Source organism: Onthophagus taurus, chromosome 1, assembly GCF_036711975.1.
Source record: "Onthophagus taurus isolate NC chromosome 1, IU_Otau_3.0, whole genome shotgun sequence".
NCBI lineage: Eukaryota > Metazoa > Arthropoda > Insecta > Coleoptera > Scarabaeidae > Onthophagus > Onthophagus taurus.
Genome location: NC_091966.1, coordinates 6,080,285 through 6,108,282, shown reverse-complemented (window position 1 = coordinate 6,108,282; position 27,998 = coordinate 6,080,285). Strand labels below are relative to the sequence as shown.

General features: G+C 33.5%; 3 protein-coding genes across 4 annotated transcripts; 1 reads left to right on the top strand and 2 right to left on the bottom strand.

Annotated features, from left to right (window-relative positions):
• Positions 1 to 3: 3 nt before the first annotated feature.
• Positions 4 to 15,963, bottom strand: LOC111419310 (myb-like protein X). Of its 2 annotated transcripts, none has more exons than XM_023052084.2 (4): positions 15,598 to 15,963; positions 8,315 to 10,238; positions 2,359 to 4,114; positions 4 to 2,278 (listed from the first exon to the last, which is right to left on the bottom strand). In XM_023052084.2, the coding sequence occupies exons 1-4, from the start codon at positions 15,641 to 15,643 to the stop codon at positions 191 to 193; spliced, it is 5,814 nt and encodes a 1,937-aa protein (XP_022907852.2). In that variant the 5' UTR covers positions 15,644 to 15,963; the 3' UTR covers positions 4 to 190. The 2 variants fall into 2 exon arrangements, with proteins under 2 accessions (XP_022907852.2, XP_071051396.1); XM_071195295.1 differs by lacking the exon at positions 15,598 to 15,963 and adding an exon at positions 10,301 to 10,409.
• A 4,249-nt stretch (positions 15,964 to 20,212) lies between these two features.
• On the top strand, positions 20,213 to 21,122 carry LOC111414779 (polyisoprenoid diphosphate/phosphate phosphohydrolase PLPP6). The gene is made up of 3 exons (XM_023046223.2): positions 20,213 to 20,303; positions 20,367 to 20,501; positions 20,555 to 21,122. Exons 1-3 carry the CDS (start codon positions 20,295 to 20,297, stop codon positions 21,050 to 21,052), a joined length of 642 nt encoding a protein of 213 aa, XP_022901991.1. The 5' UTR covers positions 20,213 to 20,294; the 3' UTR covers positions 21,053 to 21,122.
• LOC111414778 (venom carboxylesterase-6-like) lies at positions 21,043 to 27,220 on the bottom strand. Its single transcript, XM_023046222.2, has 8 exons — positions 26,941 to 27,220; positions 26,784 to 26,892; positions 26,522 to 26,719; positions 22,056 to 22,598; positions 21,818 to 22,002; positions 21,549 to 21,705; positions 21,370 to 21,496; positions 21,043 to 21,318 (listed from the first exon to the last, which is right to left on the bottom strand). The coding sequence occupies exons 1-8, from the start codon at positions 27,142 to 27,144 to the stop codon at positions 21,117 to 21,119; spliced, it is 1,725 nt and encodes a 574-aa protein (XP_022901990.2). The 5' UTR covers positions 27,145 to 27,220; the 3' UTR covers positions 21,043 to 21,116.
• Positions 27,221 to 27,998: the final 778 nt, after the last annotated feature.

Genomic DNA, 27,998 nt, shown 5'->3' with positions numbered 1-27,998 from the left:
AAATCAAACAAAAATCGATTATTTTTATTACCATTCATCAATAACAACTTTATACAAACCTTGGGGACAAAAAAAACTATTTAAACATATAACAATTAATATTCACATCGTTTTAAGTAATTTTTGGCTTAAATAACAAAGACTAGAATTAAAAAAAAAAACAATATCTGTTTCAAAAAAAAAAAAAAGATTAAATATCTCTAGGTGGATTAAAATACTCCCAATGATGCATATGGACGGTTGTTCCTCCACCACCAGAACCCAAAAGAATCAATCCAGCGATCAAAACTAATAATATAACGACCGTTACATGTAAATCTTGTCTACCATCGCTATTTCTAAGCACATTCGCTGTAATGTGCTTTATAAGTCTCTTAAATGCTTTGTCGCCAGCCACCAAACATGCCCCTGTTAATTGAGCGGCCAATTGAGGTATCGAAGGTTCCGATGGAGTTCGATGTCTCCGACCTCTCGAAGGTGGAGCTACATCTTCAGAACTCGATTCAGAATGTTGTTGTTGATGCCTCGATTGTTGTTTCGGTGGTCGTTTTCTTCTAGGTGGCGAAGGAATGTCTTCATCGTCCATAAACGGTGATAAAATTGGAGATCTTAACATATAGAAGGAAGGAGGAGGTTGAGACCAAATCGTCTCTTGAAATTCACTTGGAAACCTAGGTTGAGGAGGTCTTGGAGGAGGTGGGGTTGATTCGGGTGTTAACTCAGGAAGGTCGTCTTGGAGAATTCTTTCTTCTAATTCTTTCATTTCTTCGCGAATTTTTTGGGTTTGTCTCGGGGGGCGCATAGGTGGTTCAATCGGAGTTTTTTTTTGTTCACTCTGCGAGAAATGATGCAATAAATGTTGATTTTCAGTTGTGTTTAATTCTTGTACGAGATCTGATAAAATATCGTTAGCAATTTCTTCAGCTTCATCTCTACTTAAATCTTGGACGTTATCTTCAATAATATTTTCTTGTGATCGTTTTGATTCGTCCTTTTTAATTTCTTGGTGTACTTTAAATTTTTCTGGAGGCGTTTCATGATGTATTGAAGTAGTTTCATCTTTTTGTTTTTCTAACTGGCCGATTAATCCTTTTAAAAAACTTCCTGAAAACTCAACACCTCCAACAATAATATTTCCACCTTCGGGGTTTATTTCGGAAATTTTCATTGAATCTCCCTCGATTTCAGAAACTTTTATTTTACTCGCTAATAACTCATTAACTGTTAATCGATTTACATCTAAGTCTTCAATTTGAAGTTTTTGAGCTTTTAAAACTTGAACTTGGTCTAATTGGACTGGTTTTTCGATGATTCGTTCGATTATTTTTGTTTCGGGTTCTTTCTTTTCTGTTTTATCATCAGTTTCTCTCCGAATTGTAATAATTTTTTCTGTCGATCTTGAAAATTGCGTAATCGGTCCTTCCTCGTATTTTTCTGGAACGGGGGCTACAACTAAAGCACCATGCGTTATGGTTTCTTGGTGCTCGAATTCTTTGAAAGCTCTTTGTCTCGGGGTTAAAACTTTATCACCTTTTTCCTCGACTAATTCTTCACACACGAACCCTTCCGGTAGAGGTTCAGTTTGAACGGAAACTTCGCTTTCTTGAAACTGTTTGATCGAACCCTTTTCATCATCAACGTTATTTAAATTGGTTATATCGCTCAAAGGAGATTTACTATGTTCTTTTCCTTTCGACCTTGGCGGTCTTGGAGGTGCTGGTAACGGTCGATCTTTCATTTTTTTCACAACATCACCCGATTGTAACCTCGAATGTCCCTCTTCGTCTTCAATTTCGATGTATTGGCCAATATCAACATTTTCTTTTTCAGCACTTCTCCCATTAATCGACGATTTAGAACTTTTTGGGACTAAGGTGCTATAATTTCTTGTTGGTCTAATCGGTGCATCATCTTTTAACGGACGTGGGCAAGTAAAAAATTTTGCATCCGTCGGGGACCCGGCAGAACGTTTCTTTCTTGGAGGTGGCGGAAGTGGAGGATCTTTTTGTTTTGATTTATCGATGATCGCATAACCCATATAATCACAAATCGTTTGGACGCAGGGTTCTTCAACGCATGGTTCTTCATTATTTTGTGGCAAATTTTGTTCTTGTAGTTGTTCTTCGAATTTTAATTGTTCTTCTATTTCTTGCAGGTCGCGTTCAGATTGATTAGTTCTCGATTGAGATCTCGTCCTACTTCTGGTTCGAGATGGTCTTTGAGGGGGTTCTTCTGGTGTTGGGATGATGTATTCGTGTTCAACACGATAAGCTTCAATCTAAAATTTAAAAAAAAATAATTTTTTGCATTTTTTAACCCTATCAGAAAATCTTATACTATAATCCTATTTTAACTAACCTCTTTGTTTTGATTGACGTAGGTAATTTCGTCGATAATAGAATCATGTTCCGATACAAGACTTTTCAAGCTCTTCTGTTTCCTTGGAGGCGCTTCGGGAAACCCATTTTGCGGCTTCGAACTTAAAATAACATTCTCTTTTTCGTAAGGATCGCTTAAAAGTATATTGGGTTGATCGATTCCCTCCATTTGTTCGTTTTCGTACATTTGGGGAAAATCTTTCCTAAAATCGCCGTCGTAAAAGTGATGATCGTCTTCTTTCCCTAAAACGTTATCAGAAACGGCTCTTCTTAAATCGTTATCACCGACGTAGGGTCGATGATAATCCAAAAATTCATTTTCATCCTTTTTCTTTTTAGGTTTTCTTTTCGGTCTAATTGGTTCAACTTGAACTTTTTCCTCTTCAGGTTCGGATTCGTGTTCGTAACTAATTTGTTCGCGTGACACGTTAGGTGTTTTCTTTCTTTTCGGTTTCTTGATTGGTCTTCTTTTAGGCACTTCTTGTACGCTTTGGTCAGTTTCGAAACTATCATCAGCGGGGATTTTATTGGTCGGTTTGAACGTTTCTTTAATTTGTGATGATATTTGAATATTATCTTGGGAAATTCCTTTTTCCCTTAAGAAAAATTCATCTGAATCGATTTCTTCTAACACACCACGTCTGTGAATATCTCCCGAACTGCTTATCGATCTATAATCAGGTCTGAAATCTTGGGGAATATCAAGATCTTTAGAAATTTCTTGATTTTGATTATTAAAATCTTGTTGGATGTTATAATCTTGTTGGTGAATATCTTGCGGGATATTTTGGGACACATCTAAATCGTTATCTAAATCGGTTATTGCAACATCTTCGTTTTGATCGATTTCATTCAAATTTTCCCCGTAAAATTTGCCATGTTTCCAACGATTTCTTGTTAAATCGTTATTAAATTCGATGTTGTATTTGTTAAAATCTTGATTAAACTTTTGTGTTTCTGCGTTAGCTTTGTTAATTTCGTGCATTTCTTGGCTTTCCCTTAAATAATCATTCTCAATGTCGATGTCTTCATCATATCGATGGGTTAAATCGAGATCTTCGCGATCCATCGATTCCTCTGAATGTAAAGGTATTCTAATAATTTTCGGGGAATCTTTCGATTTTTTCGGAGAATCCTTTTTCTTTTCTTTGTCTTTGTTCTTCCGTGGTAAAGTAACATCGAGATCGTCAAATTCATTTTTATTTTTTCGTTTAAATATTCTTGGGTACGTACTAAAGTCGAAAAATTTCTTTTTTGTACCTCCAACATTCGATTCGGTTGAGTATTGTCGCGTTTTTACCACCGTTGTTTTCTTGGGGAGCGTAAAAGATGGTAAATTTAGTTTGACGGTATCCGGAATTTTCGGAACGTTAATGTTAATGTGGGGTTTCTTTATTTTAAGCTTATCCAAATGTTGAGGTCTTTTAATATTTTTAAACTTTGTCCGTATTTTCCCCGCTTGAGCCTTAAACGCTTCTTGAAACTTATTTTTTTGGCTCTCCTCTGGCGTTTTTGATGATGATGGTGTTGAAAGTGTTGATAATTCAATTGGTGGTTCCTCATCGATGTCTTCAGTTTCTATTGGTTCATCTTGCACGATTACATCATCATGTAAAGGTATTCTAATTGAGGTGGGTTTCTTTAACGATGATTTAATTTGTTGTGGTTTAATTTCTTGTTGTGATTGAGGAGTTGGAGATGGTGCTGGGGGATTAATCGGTTCGTATTCATGATCACTGCAAGAAAAAAGAAAAGCATTAAAATTTAAAATAAGCATTGTTCCTTTTTTGAAAAAGTTCCAACAATAAAAATACTTCACGTACCGGACTACAACAACGGGATTAAAACCAACAACATTAGAATTTTTAACCGCTTGTAACTTTTTATCAGGTAACAAAGAATCACCCTGAAAATACTGGCAAGCACAGCGCACGTCTAAAGAATGTATTGAGGATTCTTTTGAGGATTGTCTCGTGACGTTTCGGCGTTTTTGGAGTCTTTTTGTGCCCTCGGAAGCCGTTCGTAGATTGTCGTCGAAAGAGGCCCGCCTTTCCCTCAAACCTGAGGGCCTTTGAAGGCTCATGCTACCACGTCATCGCGGTGAAAATATGAAAACACCTCACTTGATGCGCTTAACGATCGACTAACGTACGGGTTGCTACTGAATATATTTAGATGGAGCGATATTGTGTGGATATTTTTGAAACGATTTCGTAGCGACATCTCGTACGAAAATGTTTTTCACCGTTGGAAGTTGGGAGTGTCTTTTTGGATCTCGTCCAAACGGGTTTGCGTAAATACATGTTATAAAATTTTGTTTGGATTATTGAAATTGTGAAAATCAAAAAAAAATCAAAATGAAACTAAAAAGTTATATATAAGACAGTAAATTCTTGTGTTGGTTATAAAGGTAAATGATTTTCATAATAATAATAAGGGGATTAGATAACAAATGATACAACGATTGATAACTATCTCCTAAAGATATAAGAACCAAGATACTTGCAACATTTCAGACGATATCATAGTGAACACTAAAGACACCTTAATAGACACAACGACCTTTTCAACTGAAGAGAATAATAGCCAGGAAGAAAGGTTCCAACTTGCGCAGATATGCAAAAAGAAGATGAAACAGAAGAGACGCTCAAGGAGTGCGGAAATAGAAATATAGCCACGTGCTATCTACCGCACTTAAAAGAGACATCCTTAAAAGTTAACACGGCAACAAAAGAAACCTGCGATTGTGTGTTAAATTTTGAATCATGGAATGACACAAAGAGAAATGTCACATTTAGTGCACGTAATTTTGTTTCTTTGCGAATCCTTTTATTGTTTTCATTCTTCTTTTTTGAGAAGAAGAAATTGAGATGATTTTCTTTCTTTGTTGGTAATGGTACAAATGAAGGAAAATGTTTCGCTTGAAAATCTCAGTGGTGATAGGACGTTTGATGGCTGCTCACTTTTTGACATGCTGGAATTTATATATTTTTTCAATGGAAAGTTCAATTGCATTTATTTATACATTTCACCCCAGATTTTTTGTAAGGCGTTCCATATGGCCAGATCTAAGGCATGTAAGAACCCCTTTTTATATTTTTTGCTTCCGTTTCTAGTTGCTTCATAGAAAGGTTCATAGTATGGTTATAATCCAACACAATTTCTCTACATCCACCATTGATGGGCTATAAATGATAGAGATAAGAGAAGAATCTAACTTATGTTGTCTATCTTATGCCCAAACCATAAATTAATCAATAGCGGTCTCATCAGTCATCACCACTTGGGAAAACATTGGAAGATCTTTAAATTCTCTGTCGAGAAAGATATTTTTACAATTATAAATTTATGTCTATAATTTACCTGCTACTATTACTGACTTTTGGGTGAAATGTATTGCACTCATCCAAGACGACCTTTATAAACTAAGAAAGTTTTTTCAATAGTAACAAATTTCTCTGGTGTAATCGCATCGCTTTTTAGATTTTCATAAATTGGTGAAATTTTGCAAAAGTACAATTTTAAAAGGTTAACAATTTTCTTTTCTTCGTAAAATCCACTTTAGACTATTTGTCCATAGATATCGAGACAAACTCTTGCTCGACATAGCCATGAATTGGCGTAATTTACTACGCCTTCGTTTTCCCATCAAATTATAGCCACAGCTACCTCAACGTGGCTACGAAGATCATCTAAATCAATTCTTAAATCAATTAAATAGCAATCATGGGGTTAAAGTCGTATGACTGAAGAAACCATGGGACAGGACCTCGACCTATCCACTTATTTTCAAACCCATAATAAATTGAATATGCAAAGAAAGAGATAACCATTTCCAGTTAGTCGATTTGGCAATACAAAGGGGTCAATAAGTTGGTCGTTAACTACTTCCGCCCATACGTTTGTCGAAAATCTGAACTGGAAATGATTTCGACAAACAGTATGTGGATTTTCAATTGTTGCTGCATGAAACAAAATACGAGTTGAACGAAAAACGAGAGAAATGCGTGTTTTGTAGCAGCAATCGTCTTGAAATTGTAAAGCTTGTGTTTTTTGTACACGCACATTGTGCTTGTCAGATAATTCGATTTGACAGATTTTTGTCGAGTACTACTAGAAGGATCTTTTTTGATAAGATTTACAGTTATAGTTCGTTGGTGTCGGCCAAGTCCACCTTTGACGTATTTCCACTATACCAGTTTCTCATGTACGGATTACTAGAACGGTGAAATTTTGTGGAAATTTACTTGCAACAGCAGATATCTGGAGTACTTCCTCATAAATTAACAACATGTCATCGGTGCACTGTATCTCTTTTACTCTACAATGACTTTACAGACCGCTATCGGCCTACGACCTCCTTCAATTTCTGTCTTTACGCCTCTATGTATGGCCTCCTTCTTCCAATCTCTGTATCTAACATAGGTCTCGCTCCTTGCATTCTTTTCTTGCATTACTTTGGTGTCCTTTCCTACTTCATGTTGATCATATGCCTTACCCATTGCAATCTTTGAATCCTAATGTACTTTGAATATTATTTTCATATTAATTTTCTTCGCATTTACATATAAAACATTTGTTAACATGATTATTTCGAATATTACGTTACATTTCTTAAAGTTGGTAGAGTTTTAATGACCCTTATAGCTTATAGTATAGGAGACCTTCCAGAGGATCTGTTTGATCTTGAGAATCCTTGTTAGCTTTGAGGCTTCTTTAAGTTAATCTCTCTACTTCTCCACGTCGAACATGATATCTCCATCTCTTCATTTGCAGGCCCACCACAAAAGTGATATTCTCAGTTCGTTTATGGTCCTACAAGCTATATTCTGTTAATAATCTTAGCATCTTGATTTTCGACGTTCTGAGGATTCTTATTGTGATAGCATTTTATGCTCTTGTCTCTATCGCATATGTCATAATCTTGCTTTTTAGGGACATATACTTGTTTTGCCATATTTTGTCTTTCAGGTAATCTGATATCAAAGCTCCTTTTGTTGTTTGAGCTATAATTTTTTCTTGGAGGTTTCCGCTGCTCGGAATATTGACGCCAAGATTTGCAACATATTGATTCACTTGATATTGTTAGATATTTTGTTTTTTGAAACCGAGATGTTCAGGTTAAATTTTGTTGCTATTTTGAATTGGCACATGATTCATCTCAGTTTTACGCAATACAAAATCGATAACGCCTAGTAAAGGGCAGCTCAAAAGCGTCACATTCTTATTTTTAATGTTCTTGAAATTAGTTCTTTGTGTCTCTTTCTATTTTTACTCAGCATTTTCATGTGGCTTAATTGGAATAGTTTAGTTTTATTTGAAATGAAATTCCAAAATCGAGGATCATCTCAGAACGCTCAGGTTAAGTAACATCACGTATCATTTGAACATCGCAATACACAATCTCACCAACATATTGGAGACCGTTCGATTTACCTACTAAAAAGATGCGTGTTCAAGGTTCGTAATCTTTTTTAAACTGGGAGTTCTGTAACTTTTCGGAAGAAAAATGAGTTGAAAATTGTGATAAAATACAACGTAGATATTAAAATGGATCACATTTTTTCTATGAAGTCTGTAACTCCAATTATAAAAAATTGCAACCCAACTGAGACTAGGCTCATTTAGCATTGTCTCGACTTTATCTACTATTTAATAAAAATAGTTATAAATATTAATTTTAATCTATATCTTAGAATATACTGAATTTAGTGAGCATTTACTAAGGTAACTTCTTACCTAATTATTTTTGTGGGCGTTTAAATTTTATTTAGATCTGCACCAGCATTCCTTAAAGGTCTATGTGATTCTATTTATTACCTACACCTTAAACTACACACTTCCGTGACGCATTCTAAACAGCTTTATACGAAGGTTATTTCGTTAATAGATATAATATAATTTGATTAAATATTTAAAAAAAATTATTAACTTACGTTAATTTTGACCATTTATTATAATCTTCTTCCAAAGACGTAGTTTTGATCATCTTTTCATCCAAATAAGTTTTTTCTTCATCAACAGACATTGATTGCCCCGAATCCAATACTTTTATATCTTTAAGTTTCCCATCTTTACCATTGCTAACTTTAACATCTTCATAAACGCCATCGGGATCATCTTGTTTCGATTTTCTTCTAAACGAAACCGTTTTCTTCAACGAATCACCACCTTTAACAACCGCCTTCAATTGAGATTCCGTCGTTTTCGGTTGATTTTCTTTTTCCAATTCTTCGTTAATTAGTTTCATCGCGTCCTCACTTATTTTTAAACCATCCTCTTCATCCACAAACATTTTTTGTTCAACTTTTTGTTGTTCTTTTATACCATCTTTTAATTCATCTTTTTTTAATTCAATCTTAGATTCTTTTTTGGGTTCATCTATTAATTCTTTTTTCTTGTTTTTCGTTCGTCTCGTTTCCTTTAAGCTCATGGTTTTTTTCATCCCACCACTGATACTAGGTAAAGAAGATAATTCCGGTGCTTCTTTAGTCATACCAAGATCTTTTAAACCTTCATTGCTTCTTGTACGATTCGGTGAAGATCTTAAAGATCTCAACGATCGATTTCTAACTAATTTGTTAATCGAATCCATCGAAGAAGTAACTTCTTTTTGAAGTTCTTCGAGAATATTTCTTTGACTTAGTTGTTTTTCGATTGTTGGTAAATTATCTTCGTTTATTTCTATAAAACTACTTCTTTCGGTAGTTCCAATAGGATTGTTATGTTCATCGACGTACTCAACTTGGATTACGTCTTCAAAAATAATTCCATCAATTTGAGCGTCTGTTGCGATATCATCCATACAGCCTTTAGCTATCGTTTTAAGTTCTTTTAGTTTTGTGCCATCAAAAAATTTTTTATCACCGGATGAAGCACTTTCTGGTATTGTGACATCATCGAGAACTTCATCATCCGATGGTGCGGTTAAAATAATAAATTGAACGTCGTTTGTAATGTTCCCATTATTAGGTGTTGAGGGTTTTGAATCGTTTGTGGTCGTTTCTTTGATGACATCCTCTGGTTTTGGGCTTGGACTTGGACTTTTTTTAGTTATTGTTGGTGTTGTTGGGTCTTCAAATTCTAAATAAGAAAACTCATCGGTTTGACCTGGAGGTGGTTTTAATGGTATATGGATATAAACAGGTTTATCATTAGCAATTTTTGGTTCAACACTTTGTTTAAGAACGTCTTTTGATGATTTTTCCTTTTTATCTTTTTTCTCATTTTTTTCGTTTAATTTCGGTTCGGATTTCGAAAAAGTTAATTTTATTTTATCTTTAGCTGCGCGTAATTTTTTCAGCACCCCAAATTTAGGTAAGCTAATTCTACTGTAAGCACTTTCGATCGAGAGCTTTCTTTTTCGCTTCGGTTCTTCACTTTTAGCACGATTCGCGCGATTATCTTCTTCTTCAACTTTAAGACGATCACTTGAATCAACGTTTTTACTTGTACTTGGTTTTTCTTCGTCAACCTTATCGTCTTCAACAATCATTACTTTATCATCTTTCTCTAAATATTGGCTAATGTTATCATCAGCTGAGCTATCTGCTGATTCAACGATTCCCTCAGATTCTTGGTGATTTTTCTCGGTTATTAACTGTTCTTTATCTTCACTTGTTATGATTACTTCAGGTTTTTTATCTGGTGAGATAACAGTTTCTTCAATTTCTTGTATTTCTACACCACTACTTGATTTTTTAATTTTCTCTTTCGTATCCATTTTAAATTCGTTTAAATCGATATCCTCGTCGAAATGATCTTTTGTTAGATGTGTATACGGATAATGTCCTCTTAATTTTGCTCTTCTCACGTCTTCCCACTTGTATGTTTTAATAGGAACGGGTGGAATGTCTTTTACTGCAAATAAAAAATAAAATAAATAATAACGAAGAATTTCATTAAAGTAATTTTTAACACACATCGAACATATTTGATTTTTTTATAACTATTTCGTTTAAATAATTCTTTAATCGACATTTTTAAATATTTTGTGGTAAAAACTTAACGATGTTTTCTCTAAATTACTTTTAATTAACTAAAATTCTTATCTCATCTTATCTCTGACGATGTTTACTAGCTCAAAATGTAATATAACCGTGTTTAATCTGTGTTATCCTGAAAGAGGCTGTGATTTTTTCGTTGGTAATTGTTTTCGTACGATTCCTGAAATGATTTTAGTTTCGAAAATAGCTCGAAGGTTACCATAGCGAATCGTCCAGACTCTGCTCTAATATTTTTAGTTGTAGCCAATGCCACAACGATGCCAAAAAAAAATCTTCGAACCTTACCAAACAATACCCGGGTTATTTCAATAGCGTAACAATAAATCAGTTGAAGAAAATTAATTAATCGAAGCGATATTCATTCAAATTGAAACTTTTAATTAGTTCGTTTATAATTTTCAATTAGTACTTTACTTAGAATTGGCGGAGATGTTTTTTGATTATAATTAGTCAACAACTTGACGAGGATGATGTTGAAATGTCAGTTATCCGTTTGTTGGATCGTTTGAATGTTAACAGCTGCACCTGACCTATGCGTTAGAGTTTATAAATACGTCCTGAACTTTATGGATGATGACTTGGAAGTTGTATTGATCACAACTCAAATAAGATATTTTATGAACCTTTTTTTTTATTAAAAGCCGCAATCTAATATAAGTTGTTTCTACGTTCCTTTCTCATTTTGGTTATTAATGTGTTCCTGATGATTTTTTATCGAAACCGGTAAAGCATAAATAAAAAAAGTATTAGAAGTACAAACCGTATTTTATTTAATTAGTAATCAAAGTGTTTAATGTTGTAATATTGTATATAACGGTATAAATGTTTATAAATAATTCTACAAGAGTTGTCCAGCAAAGGTTTAAATAAAAAGTTTAGTGAGGCGATTAAATCTTTAAGATGATAACTTTTTTCTGTCATTATTATTTTGTTAAGTTTGAGGCCGAGGTGCCACAACATATTTCACCAATAGAACCTTAGACAACTTGGACCTCGGCTGCAAGCTACCTCGACTAAGTTAATGACAAAAAATGAATTATGTAGCTTTGTCAAGTCGAGAATACTTGTGGCCAAACCGCTACAACGGACCTCACACCAATACAAAGATAGGCAATATATGTGTCTCAACCGCAAGCAACCTCGGCTGTGACAAAAATTAATAATGTAATTTTGTTAAGCCGAAGCCGATTTACTATTGTCCTCTGGTAAGTTGTTTCTATAAAGCAGGTAATTACAGCAGACTTCCTTGCGAAACTCCAACCTTAATCTCTTTTAATCTCACCTTTACCATCTTCTTGATAAGCTATCTAGAGAATAATTATCATGGATTTTAACGCTCTTATTGGCTTAGAGTTGGATCTATCCGAAAAATTTATCAGGAGATGCTTTTAAATCAGTAATCAGTATAGGATTCTAGGATATCTACATGCTGTTTTGGCAGTACTTTCTGGCATACTTTATCGAATGCTTGGGCTACGCCAATAAATATAGCAGAACAAAGTTTTCTTTCTGCAAGAGCTTTTTCTACAAGATTATAAATTGCTCCACACAAGCATTTCATAATTTTGTCAATAACAGTGCCACATGCTTCTTTGCCTGCATTAGTCCTCGTTTAAGATGCTGTTTATCCCTGCTGATTCCTACTCTTTAACTGGATCTCCCACAAAAATGAATAATGTAATTTTGTTAAGCCGTAGCCGATTTGATATTGTCCTCTGGTAAGTCGTTTCTATAAAGCAGGTAATTACAGCAGACTTCCTTGCGAAACTCCAACCTTAATCTCTCTTAATCTCACCTTTACCATCCTCTTGATAAGCTATCTAGAGCTAACTAAGCTATCTATAATTACCATGGATTTTAAATGTACTTATTGGCTTAGAGTTGGATCTATCCGATAAATTTATCAGGAGATGCTTTTAAATCAGTAATCAGTATAAGATTCTAGGATATCTACATGCTCTTTTGGCAGTACTTTCTGCCATACTTTATCGAATGCTTGGGCTACGTCAATAAATATAGCAGGACAATTTTTTTTTTGCAAGAGCTTTTTCTACAAGATTATATATTGCTCCACACAAGCATTTCATAATTTTGTCAATAACAGTGCTTCTTTGCCTGCATTAGTCCTCGTTTGAGATGCTGTTTATCCCTGCTGATTCCCACTATTTAACAGGATCTCCCAATTCCCTTGTTACATATCTCTCTTTTATACTTTCCCTTAGTAACCATTATTGTTGTAATTCATCAATTTCCTGTATCAGTACATTTGCAATGCCATGCTAGTTTTTACCCCATTACAATTGCCCATTTCAAGTTGTATCTACTACTATCTCCTACTACGGCATACCTTATACTGTTTTATACTTGGACAATTGAACTACGTTTTTCTTTAATTCCGAATTGATACTCCACAATAAGTTGTTTTTTTAATTTACAGTTGAAGGCTTGTAAGGATGAGTTTCGAAGACTTTTCAGTTTACTAGAAGCAAAAAAATTGGTCTGTGTGGTGTAACAATTATCTCTGTAACCCTTACGAAGTAAAGATTCCTATCATGATACGACGAAGCTGCTGCCTTGTGCTTTAATGTTGGCTAATCAAAGGCAGAAGGAGAAAACCTTGACCAAAAATTACCTAGTCTTCAGATTAGGGAAAAGAATAAACCAGCAAAAAATCTAGCTGAGAACTTAGATGGAACTTTAGGACGACAACTGCATCGACATAAGGAAACCATTTTTGGAACAGGAAAAGTCGATATTGTTGCTCTTCGGAAACGAAAAAGAAATAAAACGGCAACGTGTTTGTAAGAAAATTCAGCATATTTATATTGGAGCTCCTAAAAGCAACAGACCAAATCAGGACAAATTATACGGTTCAGAAGCTATAAATGCAAGAATAGTGACTGCATCTTGTTACAAAAGAAGAGGTCACCGTTCTAGAAAAGATTAGTTTCATGAACAACTTAAAGATTTACTTATAAAAGTCGGTGATCAACGAAGAATATAATCTTAAGGGTTAGAGCACTATTTGGTAAGAGCCCTACACTTCGCGGAGAACTTCATTGGAGGAAGTTAATGCAACTTGGACTTGAAAAATTTATACTACATGGTAATCACAAAATAGTATATTGAATTGGTCAAATTACTTACAGCAAATGAATAGTCAGCTAACAGAGTGATGTAATGGAATGAAAAACGAAAAAGATGCAAGATATAAACGAATAATTCGAAACAAAAATGAAGTATGGGAAAAGAAGTGTCCGGAAATAGAATCATACATAAAAGGAGCAAGGTCATTAGAATCATGGAAATTAATTAATTAACGTTAAGAATTACTAAAGGCCTTTGGACAGGACTGCTGCTTGTTTTCAATAGTCTTTAAAATTTATCTGAACGAATCACTGAGGAGATCAAGCCAAGGAATGGGAGTACAGCTCATAGATGACATAACACTCTATATACTTCTCACTTTATTGTGATGACAAACTATTTGCTGGCTTTGAAAATGGTGAAAACAGGATCTGGAATTTATGCCAAGGAAATGTTTTAACAAATATGAAATCTGCGGTGTACAATCAATTTTAAGAAGATTAAATCTGCAGCGAGATCTTGACTTGCAAGACATCATAACGTGGTGTCACATAGTTTGTTATTGTTGGCGAAATTAAATTATAGTTAGGGTATTGTAGAGTCTGATTTTATTCTTTGGAACATTGCAATTTATGCGTCGTAAAAACGGGCCATCAAATTTTTTCATATAGACTATGAAAAAATTTGATATAAGGTTTTTCTGTGGACCTGTCTTTAAAAACATCGTCTTATATGGAAGTGAACCTTGCAAATTAATAAAGAACCTTGAACAAAGACTATTAGATAGATTACTAGATTACAGCTAGGGTAACCAGAATAGATAGAGTAAGGAACGAAAAAATAAGGGAAATTGAAGGTAGGCAAAGTAATAATAGAGGATATTCAAAACAGCTAATCTAGTATGGACAAGTTGAGAGAATGGCAGAACTAAGAATTCCAAAACTTGCTCTTCAAAGCGTACTGACAGAAAAGATAAAGCGAGAAAGACCAAAGGTTTAGGGTAAACGGCATTCGAAGCGCAATATTGGACAGAAACCTGAGACTATTAGAAGAGTGTTAAGAAAAATCGGTATCCAGAGCATGATACAGAAAAACTTATACTGCAAAAGTTGTGGCAATTTGTACCCTCAACACAATGGTCTGTAACATTTTTGCTCCCATATGCATCAATGTGGAGAATTTTTCAAAAATGTGAAAATTAGAAGAGTGTTAAAAAAATCGGTATCCGGAGCATGATACAGAAAAACGTTTACCAGAAGGCGTATATATATTCTAGAAGGAAATAAAATGTTAAAAATTGGATTTTCAATAAAATCTCATACAAACTCGATTTCCATAACAAATTTAACTTTTACATTTAAAAATAAACTAAAATAAAATGAGATTTTAATCTTTAAGTTTCACCTCAAATATGACTGTTTCAACCAACATAGCAAAGAGAATGCAGATTTCAATTAAAAACATGTTAAATTAAAGTTTCCAATATCATTTAAGGCTATAAAACCACACAACTTCCTGAAAAGCGATCTGTAAAGTTGAAATTGTTATGAATAAGACTAAAAACGGTATACATTCCAATAAAAAATGTATAATTTTGATAACGACAATAGTTTGAATATCAAATTTGACACAGGTTTGGTAACTAAACCAAATGAAATGAAAAAAAAGGTAGTCATCATTCTAAATTTTGAAAGCAAAATAATTTTTTTTTAAATGCAGTAAAACTGTTGAGGATGTGAAAAGCTTATAAAACGTTCTTGGCCAGTGGTTTTAAATTTATTTTGGAACGTTGCGAATATCGGATGACTTGTAAACCAGCTCCCACACACTCACACGGAAAATTGTGTATTTACGAGAATACTTTTAAGCGTTGAAGCTATTCCAAGTGATTTCAAGAATGAGATAAGTTCAAAATTGAAAAGAAAAAAATACAAATCAACTTTAATCAAAAAATAATTTGAACAAAAAAGATTTTTTAATTTATTTTTAACTTTTCTTTTCTTTACATTCCGTTTTTAAAGTGCGCCAAAAACGGCTGCCCTCAAAACCACCATGAATCACATCTCGTTTAGTTAGAATTTTCTTTACGTAATTAAAATGTATCTGAAAACTTTTGAAAAACTTACCGCTTTTTCCATGTCCGTCCTGTATATCACCAACGTCCATATCCATTAACGCAACTCGTCTCACTGATTACTTCCATCTCTAATCTATCCTTAACATTTAATAAAGACAACGTCTATAAAGGCCTATCTTAAATTGTCTATCTATCTATATAGTTGAGTTGTCTGGGTATTTAACGTTGTTTTTTGTCCTTTTTCGATATAGTTATAGATCGCGCACCTCGCGAGCGAATAGAAAGCCCCCCGTCGATGGTATTCGAACTACGTGTCTTGGTGGATGCACCTAGAACGACGGCACCTTTCGATTAACTAAAATCATTTCGAAGCTATCCTTGCTGGGGAACCATCCGTGGAAATACGACTGGTAGTGTGTGTGTATTCGCGATGGTTATTTTTGGATTGGGCTATATTTTGACTGTGTGCTCGATGACGTGCCCCAGTTTTTTCTTCCATTGCGAATTTTCATTGAAAATTTATTTTATCATCTTTTCTTTCATTAATTAAATAAAAGAAAAGTTTAAAGCACACTTTCGAATTTTTGTCTTCAAATAAAATTATAAGGATATTGTCTTATTTTTAATTCTTTTTAATTTTTAAAATTCCAATTAAAGATTTTAAATTGACTTTTTATCAATAGATGGCGTTTAAATCAAAAATTGAGCAATTTCTGGCTTTGATTTTAAATGTACAATATAAACAAATAAACAGGAACAAAGAGCAGAATACACTCGTAATTGCTAATTATAATACTTAGAACCAATACGCCTTTTTCAACATAAGACAGCCAGGTGTAAAACCATACAATCTATCATTAGGCCAATATCAACTACTATCCGTGCAAAAAGTGAAGGCCCCTCACTTTAGAGATCGATATCTTCGTAACCGCTCGATGGAAAAAATTGCGGTAAAGTTTATTCTAATTAGTCAACATTTCTGCGTATCACATGTTAATTTGGAAATTTTAGGGTCCGCGGTTTTTCTTTTATCACGACTTAAGTGAAAAAAGTACCCGATTTTTGAGAGTGCCAGCGACTTTGTCTACTTTGCGATTTTTTTTCTCCAAAATTATTTGACGAAAAAATTTCAAATTTGAATTGGTTGTAAACCGATGTGTTCTTAATGTGGAGCATATTTTATTTTTTCGATATTCCATATAGTTTCGCAGAAAATCGCGGTTTAGTAGGATGCGGTTATTTCGAAAACGACCTGGCGGATTTTAACGCGGTTTTTACCAAAATATGTCAAATAATGTCGGTTGTCGGATTGCCTTATCAGTTTTTCAAAATTAAGGCTCCCTAATTTTTTAAGAGCGATTTAATGGATGATCTGGGCGTCCTAGACAGGACGTCGCGCCTTATTTCTTTATGTAGGTAAAATTAAGGCGCGAGGTACTGTCTGGGACGCACCATCTGTTCCGATTAGACGGAACCATCCTCTCCCCGCATAGCTTACTTCTATTTCTCTTTAATTTGTAATACCATTAAATCGCGCTTAAAAAGTTAGGAAGCTGTAATTTTGAAAAACTGATAATGGAATCCGACAACATATTTTGGTGAAATTCGCCACTCATTAAGAACACATCAGTCTACCACCTGTTCAAAATTAAAATTTTTTCGTACGATAGTTTTCGAGAAAAAAAATCGTAAAGTTGACTAAGCTGCCGGTACCGTAAAAAATCGGGTATTGTTTTCATTTAACTCACGATAAAAAGAAAACCATGGATCCGAAAATTTTCAAATTAACATATGTTACGTAGAAATGTTCAGTGATTCAAACAAATTTTGTCGCAATTTTTTTTATCGAGCCGTTACGAAAATATCGATCTCTAAACTGAGGGGCCTTGACTTTTTGCACGGATAGTAGTGACTAGACAAAAATTTGGCACAGTTACAAAAACGACCATTGGACCCAAACTAACGGAAATCGATAACAAAAAGAAATGATTTCATCCATTAAAAAGCAACCCCAAAGCAGTATGGATAATATTGATGACGTTGTTGAATACGATTTTGAATCGTTATCATCAGGGCTTAGCCTATTCTAAGAACCTCCGTTTGTTGGAGGATATTGAAGGATTTAATGTCTACTTCTATCTGGTCTTTAATCTGGTTATGCGCTTCTATGGTATACTTTGCAAATGTCTGGTATATTCTATATATATATATTCTATATATATTCTATATATATTCTATGGTGTTTGGCTATTGTGTCGATTTTGATGTAGTTGTAGTTTGCTTGTATCGTATCGATCGCCTGCTGGTCTCATCTTCAGACTTTTTGTCGGAACGCCAGTTGTTTCTTAGAAATCCTGACTCAGTTTAGGCAAATTTTTGTGGTTGGTGATTTTAACCTGAAGTTTGGTAGTTCAGACAGGGACGTTGTTATGGGGTGTGACTTGTTCTTGAGCTATGGCTTTTACCCTACTGTTACGGAAGAAATTAGGGGCGGAAACTGTCTGGATAATATATTTATAAATTTTGCCATTGGCATTGCACTACCTCTGTCACGAAACCCAATCTGTCAGATCATTGGGCGCAGTGCATTACTGTTCCGTACACCGGTGGTGTGGGGGTGTGTTGTATCTGAATAGGATATGTCGGCCGTTGACTGAGTGTGGAAGTTTGTTGTTTTTCAATTTGTTTAGTCAGTTTGCGTGGGAGATGTTGGATGATCTACACTAGGCTAACGATAAATTTGCGTTTTCCGGAGAAATCTTTCTTAATTAGAAAGCGTGATTGTTGTGTCAGATGGTACAATGACAATCTCAGGAAAAAGCGTGCTGGTTATAGTTTGGTTTGTGAGTTATACGGCCGTTATAGGTCCTCCAATCTGTTAAAAGCCAAAAAACATTATTATTGTGAGTATAGAAAGGCTATAGCTGAAGCTAAGCTGGAGGCAACTAGCAGCTTTAGAAACACTGCAAAAAATAAAGCTAGTGCAGTGTGGTCAATAATAAATGAAAATACAGTCAACGATAAAAGCAATCTAAATAGTAATCTTGATCCGAATGTGCTGAATAGGTTTTTCGTTGATACTCCCAATGATATCGTTGAAGGGCTTCCATGTAGTGTGTTTGATCCCATTCTCGTATGTGAATGTGTGGATCAAATGGTAGCGCAATTTCATTTTTCAGAAGTTGGTCCTATTAAAGTACGTGAGCTGCTCTGTTCATTGCAGAGTAGTCCTACACGTGATGTTTTTTCCATCCCAACTTATTTTATAAAGAGGAATGTAGACATGTACGTACTGCCGTTGACAAAAGTTCAAAATTCAGTATATTTTGCTGATTCTCAGATTGTAGATCTTTGTTTATTAAGTTTCAGATTCTGACCTTGCCTTCACTTTACGTTCTTCAGTCAATTATATATGCACATAAACGTATTAGTCAGATGCCTACTCATGGAGATCTTCATACTATAATATGAGATATACAGAGATAATGTATATGTTCAGTATCGCAGATTGACTAGAGGGCAGCGAGGATCGAATTACATGAGTCAGGTTTTATATAACAGGCTGCCAGCTGGCGTTCGTGACTTGACGCTGGCCACGCTGGCTAGTTTAACGTCTAAACTCAGGTCGTATCTAATTGTAAAGGCGTTCTACTCTGTTGACGAGTTTTTGCAGAGTGATGTTGTAATATAGTGAAACGCTGCGTGTTCGTATAAATGTGTAATAAGCGTTAGTAATAGTAGTGGTAATGGGTTTATAACCCTTACCAATCATATGATGTAACCTCCCTTCTTTTGATTTTTAATTATTAATGTATTTTTGACGAGTGTAAAAGGACAACCTTATGGCACAATAAACGATTATATATATTATATATACTTTTATTGGACTGCTTTCTCTAGTAGGCAGAAGCCTTCTATCATACTGTAATGATGATCATCAGCAAAAGCCAGTATTTGCACGATTTTGTTGATAATTCTGCCTTTGGTGTTCTCGTATGATCGTCTCAAGTATCGTGTTGATGAGTATGTATCAGAATTTTGGTGTTGTTTCATTTCGTATTCTTGCTGCGCTTTCCATCTCTAATTATCTGAGTTTACTGTTTATAACCTCTCTTTTTTCCGTCTATGAGCCCTCTTTTATTCCACCATCGTGCTCTGTGCTCCTTGCTCCTTCTTCGTTTGTCTGCTGTAGTTTTATACCATAGGCTTGAATCTTCACCAAACCAGTCCATTGAACTAGTTTTCTTTCAAATCCTAGAGCTTTTACTACGGCCTCACGTATATTAGATGTTAACATTTTCGCTCTTTCGTCAATTTCTAAGTAGTATTAGTAGAAACGATAAAGATATATATTTCATTAATTATTGTGCTTATAAATTATTGGAAAGAAAGTAAAAGAAACGATAAAAATTATTTACATTAAAAATTTTAACTTTGAAAGTATTCATTTATTTTGAATGTCAGCCGATAGATGGAGGTATAAGTAAAAACATAAAGAAGTAAATTTAAATAAAAAGGAGAAATTTTATAAAGAAGAATCATATTTATAAAACATTTTAATTGAAAATGGTCATATTGAATAATAAAAAATTTAAATTAAAATTATAAATAAATTTTGTGTCAAATAATCTAATTGTTATCTTTTTCAATGTGTTATTTTACCTAATGTCATTAAACGTCAACTTAAAATAACCTATTCATTATTTTTTTGTATATCTGACCGATAACTTTTTATTAACAACCAAAATGGATCAGGTAATTTTAATTTTACTTATTTATTATAAAATATTAACTCTTTTCTTTTCTAATAACGTATAGACACAAAAAAGGGTTGTCCCACCGGTTCTACGAAAAATTTTGACCCTAGATGAACAATTAACAGAGAAATTCGTTTTGTGGATGAACAAATTTGTTACTTTTCGTTCTATGAAAGTCCATTACAAAGCATTAGAGGTATTTATATTGATAATAGTGTAATTGTAACCTCAAAAAGATTTTTTTTATAGATAAGTTGTCATGGAATTCCATGGTTAGCTTTTTGGATAGCTTTCACATGGCTTTTTGATAACCAAAACTTAGTCCAAATGCAAGTAAACATAATCTTGGGTCTTTTATTAGATATAATCTTAGTAGCTTTAACAAAAGCTTATGTACGTAGACGTCGTCCAAAAGCTCACATTAAAGACTCCATGGAATTGGGTCCGGACGTGTTTAGTTTTCCTTCGGGTCACGCCAGCCGAGCTGTGTTTGTAGCTTACTTTTTTATTTGTTTGCAATCAGCACATTTTATCTTTTACGGCCCGTTAATAGCTTGGGCCACTTCAGTATCAATTAGTCGTGTTTTATTAAATAGGCATCATATTTTGGATGTTTTGGCGGGTGTTTTATTGGGATTAATCGAAGGAGTACTTGTGGGATGGATTTATGTTGATGATTCAACAGCAAAATGGTTAATGAATTATTTAAGTGATGAGAAATTAGATGGAGGGGACTATCATGTTTGATTATCCAAAGATAAGATATATTGTTGAATTTTAACAGTTATTATAAAGATAATAAATTTTTTTGTTACAATTCATTCTTTTTCGGTTTAGATAAGAAATATTCATTTTCTTCAAATCCTAAATTATCCCACATTGATTTGTGTCGATTTATTTCTTTTACATCTTCTAATATAATATTTTTTGGTGATTTTATGTGGAGTTGTATTAAGGAGTCATCATCTTTTTTAGAAATAGCCGGCCATTTTACATTTTCTACTTTTGGATTTCTACAAAATAATAAATTTAAATCAAATTTATTAACTAAAATTTTTATTTACCCTGTTTTAATAAAACTCATCCAAATATTTAATAATATCTCTTGCATATTTTCATCTAATTTGGTTAACTTTTGAGTTTTATTTGGGATTGAAAACAAATACATCATATCATCACCATGTGCTGTACCTATTTAAAAAATTATTAATTAAAATAATAAATATAAGAGAGATTTATTTACCATGTGATTGATCTTTTCCAGTGATATGAATTGTTAAACTTTCTAAAGTATCTCCCATAAAACTAAAATAATACATGAAAACGGGTGATTTTGAGACTTTTGCTTGAATTTTTGCTGCTTTTTCGGTATAAACGCTAAATAATCGATCGCTCATCATCTAAAATTGATTAATATACATTTTTTTTAAAAGTATTTAAGTAAATTTCTTCTAAACATTATTCAAAAGATTACGTCATCTTAAAAAGGATATTTTTAGTTAATGTACTCACATCAATTAATTCTTTATAAGTATCTTTTGAAATAGGTTTATCTCCCAAATACTCTTTCTTAATTATCTGAGAAACTTGATCTAATCTTTCGGTTGGTATGGAATAAAAATAATCTAAAACAAAAGGAGCGAATTCGTTCCATTTATTTTCCAAGTCCTCCAAATAATGATCTTTTAAAACATAATCTAAAATTAATATTAATTTTTATCACGATAATTTTTTTTAAATTTATTTTTACCAGCTCCAGGATATAAACCTTCTTCAGACGTTAAAGAAGTTAACCATGGTAAATCATGAATTTTTCCGTTTGATAATAAAACGTAAGGATGTTGGTCTAAAAATTTATTTTTTCCAGATTTTTCAACAACCAACCCTAAAGGTGAAAATGGATTATATAACCATGGTCGTAAAAGTTTAGTAACAGCAACGATTTGTTTAGCTGGACGCGTTTTTAAACAATCCACCATTAACTTTGTATTTGTCGTCTCACAACCAATTTTGTTTGCTAAAAACCGAACCTTTTCTAGCGGATTTTCTTGAAAAGTCCACGGGGCTAAGGCGCATCCACTTGCTGAAATTCCTTTTTGAAATAAACCTTTCGATAATTTCGATAAATAATGGTAATGTACACTCGCTCCTCCAGCTGATAATCCCGTTATTGTTACTGAGTTAGGATTACCCCCAAAACTTTTAATATTGTTCTTTATCCATTTTAAAGCCATCACTTGATCTTTCATTCCCATATTACCAGGAACTATGTCATCTTCGGTACTCATAAAACCTAGATTATAATTACATTTTGTTTAAAGTATAAAAGTTAGTTAAGTATACAACTTTTAATTCTTTTTATGGTTTATAATAAACAATTAGATAGTGGCAAGCCGAGGTCGCTTGCGGCCAAGGCATTAGATTGGGTATACAATATATAAATTTATTTCGGGTTTGTCAATGACGATTAAAAAAGTTTGAAGCCGAGGTCGCTTGCGGCCGAGGCAATTTTTTAGAGTGGTATATTTTAAAGTTTTTTAGTATATGATTGACGATCGAGAATCCTTGAAGCCGAGGTCGCTTGCGGCCGAGGCAGTATGTTAGGAAAACACATTACAGATTTTTGGTATACTATTGACGATGGAGAATCTTTGAAGCCGAGGTCGCTTGCGGCCGAGGCAGTATGTTAGGAAAACACATTAAAGATTTTTGGTATACCATTGACGATGGAGAATCTTTGAAGCCGAGGTCGCTTGCGGCCGATGCAGTTTTTTAGCAAGACATATTTTTAAGGTTTTTTTAGTATATCATTGACAATGGAGAATCCTTGAAGCTGAGGTCGCTTGCGGCCGAGGCAGTGTTTTAGGAAAACATAGTAAAGATTTTTGGTGTACTATAAGGTGTCTCAGTGAGACCGGTCATTAGACGTTTCTGGGGTTCTGCAGACATTTGTTCAAAAAATCAGAGAACACTCCATTTTTGGGATATCAATTTAGGATTCAGAACAAGCTCAAGCAACATGATGGAGTATCCTTTGGTGCCGAGAACGGCTGTCTAGATCGTTTGGTCACTTTACTATGGCACGTTAACTTTTCGAAATTTGGAAGTACTTCATTTTTTTAAATGGCATCCCCTATATTTTATTACTTAGTCGTCTTCGGCGTCTCATTTTACATCTTTTATATCCCATATGTCCTATACTACCTAACATTAATAGTTTGGGAAATAATTAGGGTTTTTTGAAAAATGCATACATATCATATCGATATTAACTTAGTGTGCCATGGAAAACCAATGTTTAATGACTTATTGACAAACGTCAAAGTCTGATTTACGTTATTTGATGCTTATTAATCTAAAACCAGTTAAAATGGATATTAATAACGTAAATAATGTTTATACAAATGAAGAAATCCTTAATTTATTTTTTATGCACGGAAAGTGCGAGAAAGTTCTTAGTAGAACTTGTAGAATGTTTAATGAAAGCTATCCCCATTTGCCTCCGATGACAAAATGTAAATTTAGAAGAATAGAAGCAAATTGGTTGCATTTTGGACGAATTAATCAAGTGTTAAACTGACCAAAAAATGTAGTAGATAAGGCAGCGGAAGAGGTGAATACCTTGGCTTATTTCGAGCACAGTCGCAACGCCTTTTATTCGAGCTGTCAAAGAAGATCTGAGAATCATACTACGAACTTTGTCGCGCTTTTCATGTATAAAATAGTTATTTTTGATACAAGATAGCGAAATGACACGAATTTCAGAAATTTGAAGAATTTCGCTGTCGTTGTGTATTTAAACATGAAATGAAAACATAAAATAATTAAATGTTGATTATTTTGTGTCTATAATTTGTTCATAACAATAAATTAACAATTAATAGTATCAAATTCTTTGATTGTCGTAGCTGGACGATATAAGATTTTATAGAACCAGTTCAAGTTGGTGACATTGGGTCATTAATTTTTCTAGTTGTCAATGTGATGTTTGTCTATGGATGTTTAAACACGTTCTTAGCATCGAAGACAAGGTCCACAATGATGAGGACATTGAACTCTGAGCAATTTCTCTTATTTTGAGAGGTGTACATGAAACATTTTTATTGGGTGAATACATTTTGTGTTTTGACAGTTTTTAATTGTCAATTCAAGTTTCTATTTTCAAGTGCTACGGTGTTACCAACTGCTACATACCTATTTCCCTACATTGTCAAAATATATTTTATTTTTGAGAAAAAAAATGGTAAAAACGCAAATTACAAAAAATAGCATAAAAAACACGTTTCATAAGACTTAAAGCACTCATTCATTAAAAAACTCGTGGCTTCGTTTTTCAATTTGAATTCATGCATTTCAAAAGTGTCTTACGAAACTTGTTTTTTAATATACTATTACGTCCTGTTGACAAAAAACTATCGTTCAAATCAAAAATCATAGTTTCCTCACTTATACTGTAACAAACTATTGCACAAATCAAGAAATTCTAAATTTATTTTTTCGAAAACTGCTATTAAAAGTTGACTTTTGCATAATACTTATTAGCGACCGTCAAGTTAAGTATTATGCAAAAGTGCAAGAAATTCTAAATTTATTTTTTCGAAAACTGCTATTAAAAGTTGATTTTTGCATAATACTTAGCGACCGTCAAGCTTGAAGCTTGAATTTCTTGATTTGTGTAATAGTATATTTCGTTATTGTTATCGATTTTAACACTTTTTAGTACTAATATTAAGTGACCTAATAATTATTAGCTCACATGTATCAAGTGACGTAAACAAGTGAGACTTTGACAAGAACTCATTGAGAGAGCTTGTTTTCCATGCATTTTTTGTCAGTTTTTTGCATTTTTCAAAAAACCCTAATTATCTCAAACTATTCATGTTAGGTATAGGACATATGGGATATAAAAGATGTAAAATGAGATACCGAAGACGACTAAATAATAAAATATGGGCGGTGCCATTTAAAAAAATTAAGTTATGGTAGTTCTGAATTTCGAAAAGTTAACGTGCCGTAGTAATGTGACCAAACGTTCTAGATAGCCGTTCTCGGCACCAAAACATCCTCCATCATGTTGCTTAAGCATGTTCTGAATCCTAAATTGATATCCCAAAAATCGAGTGTTCTCTGATTTTTTGAACAAATGTCTGCTGGAGCAGATTTTTCGAGAAAAGTTCGAATAACTCGAGAACGGCCGAATCAAGTTGCAAAAAGTAAAGTTTTTCATAAACCTTAAAAACACACAAATCCAAATATGCAAAAATATACAGGTGTTCCGTTTAAAAAAAGTAGGTGACAACTTCCGGTATAACTGGAAGTGCTAGAAATTTGAAAATAATTTAGTCGAAGAGAACGCAATTAATAATACTTAAATCTGAAACTACTCAAATTTTTATATTAGCCAGAACCCCAGAAACGTCTAATGAGCGGTCTTGCTGAGACACCCTATAATCCCTGTATATTGACGATAGAGAATCCTTGAATCCGAGGTCGCTTGCGGCCGAGGCAACTTTTTAGCAAAAAAAAGAAAAAAAAAGACAAACTGCCTCGGCCGCAAGCGACCTCGGCCTCATACTTATTTGATTATCATCGGTAAACCCGCAAATTTTTTATTTATTGTGTACCTACTAATCTAATGCCTCGCCCGCAAGCGACCTTGGCTTGAAACTTGTTTGACCGTCATTGATAAACCCAAAGAAAAATTATATGTTGTACGTCCAATCTAATGCCTCAGCCGCAAGCGACCTCGGCTTCAAAGATTCTCAACTGTCAATGATATACTACAAAATTTTTAAATATTTCTTCCTAAAAAACTGCCTCGGCCGCAAGCGGCCTCGACTTCAAACTTGTTTGATCGTCACTGATAAATCCGAAAATAATTTATGTATTGTATATCCAATCTATTGCCTCGGCCGCAAGTGACCTTGGATTAAACAATTCTCAATCGTCATAAATTTACCGAAAAATTTTAAAATATGTTTTCTTAAAACACTGCCTCGGCCGCAAGCGACCTCGATTTCAAAGTTATTCTATCGTCATTAATAAACACAAAAAAATGTATTTATTAAGTACCTAATCTAATGCCTCGGCCGCAAGCGACCTCGGCTTCAAACTTATTTAATCGTCATTGGTCAACCTCAAAAAAATGTTATCTATTGTATACCTAATCTATTGTCTTGGCCGCAAGCGACCTCGGCTTAAAAATGTATTACAAACCTAAGTAACCTAATCTGTAATTTAAAGTAACCAAAATAACTGGTTTATCCATCAAAAAATTGGGGCCGGCATAATATCCACCAGTTCCGAACATAAAAGCACCTCCGTGAAAATGAACAACAACGTCCAAAAGATTATTTATTTGATCCGGGTATTTAGAAGGAACGAATACATTTAAATAAAGACAGTCTTCATCTCCTTTTAATAGATAACTTGGATTAGTTATATCATTACGTATAGATTATTTATTATTTTTATTTACCAAGTAAAGGGCCACCTTCTGGAATCGGAGCATGACTAATTTGGATACAAGCAATTCCAGTTTGATTCGCCGTCCAAGTTCCGGGCCAAGGTTTAATTTCAACTGGTTCCTATTAACCCAATTTTAATTTTTTTGTACAAAAAGAAGTACAACTCACCTCGAATCTTAAATCACCTATTGGAGGTTGAGCGAAAGGAATACCATAAAAAGACGAGAAAGTTTTTTGTTTGTAACTTCTTTCATAAATACCACTAATTAAACCCAAAGGAGTTTTAACTATTGGTACATTGTCGTCGATTTGAAACGTTAAGTTAACTTGTAATAAAATTACGAAGAAATTTATTATTGGTAGGACTCTCATGGTTAACCAAAATAACTAGCTTACAACTTACAAATCGGTTTGCAAAACAACATGCATAATTTTCCTTTTTATATACGAATGTTATCTTAACAGTTGCGCTATTTATAAACGTATTTATGTACTCTGGACATATTATTTAAGGAATTTGACCCACTGAAATTAAAATGTTTAGGGAATTCTATATTCAGGAATTTATGTAAACTATTTTATCAACAACTGTTTAACCGAAGTAATGTTTTATTACCACATACATTTTATTTCATGTAATTTATATTATTGAAATAGCTGGATCAGTAGAATGATCTCCCTCACACTTAGAAAACAAACGCTGATTTAGAATTTAAAACGAAGATGTGCTAAAATAAAGATGACATGTAATCTCGTGTCATCTTTGTATTTCAAAGATGAATGTCTCTACACATTTCTGATATAATGTTTTATAAGATAACAACTTAAATGTTGTGTCAAAGCCTGAAAAATTAATTATAGAGCATTATTAGCTTGTTAGGAATAAATTAATAAACAACAAACTTTATTATCATATACATATATTTATTCAATTTGCATATTTTTTTAAATAATTTTGTTTCATTCTTCATAGGTCCATACATTTAACATCAAGCTTATCGTAGTAAGAAAGAATCTATATAGATATTCTGATAGCACTTGCTGCAACCAAAAACAAACGTGTTGATACAGCAGTTTTGTAAACGATTTTTGATAAATAGGTACATTAATATTTGCATCATATAAAATTAAAAACATCGTTTTGATTTCTTTAAGATTTTTTAAAATTGCATCTTCAATCATTTTTTTTTTTCAATCAATTTACTTAAATAATATATCTAAAATTA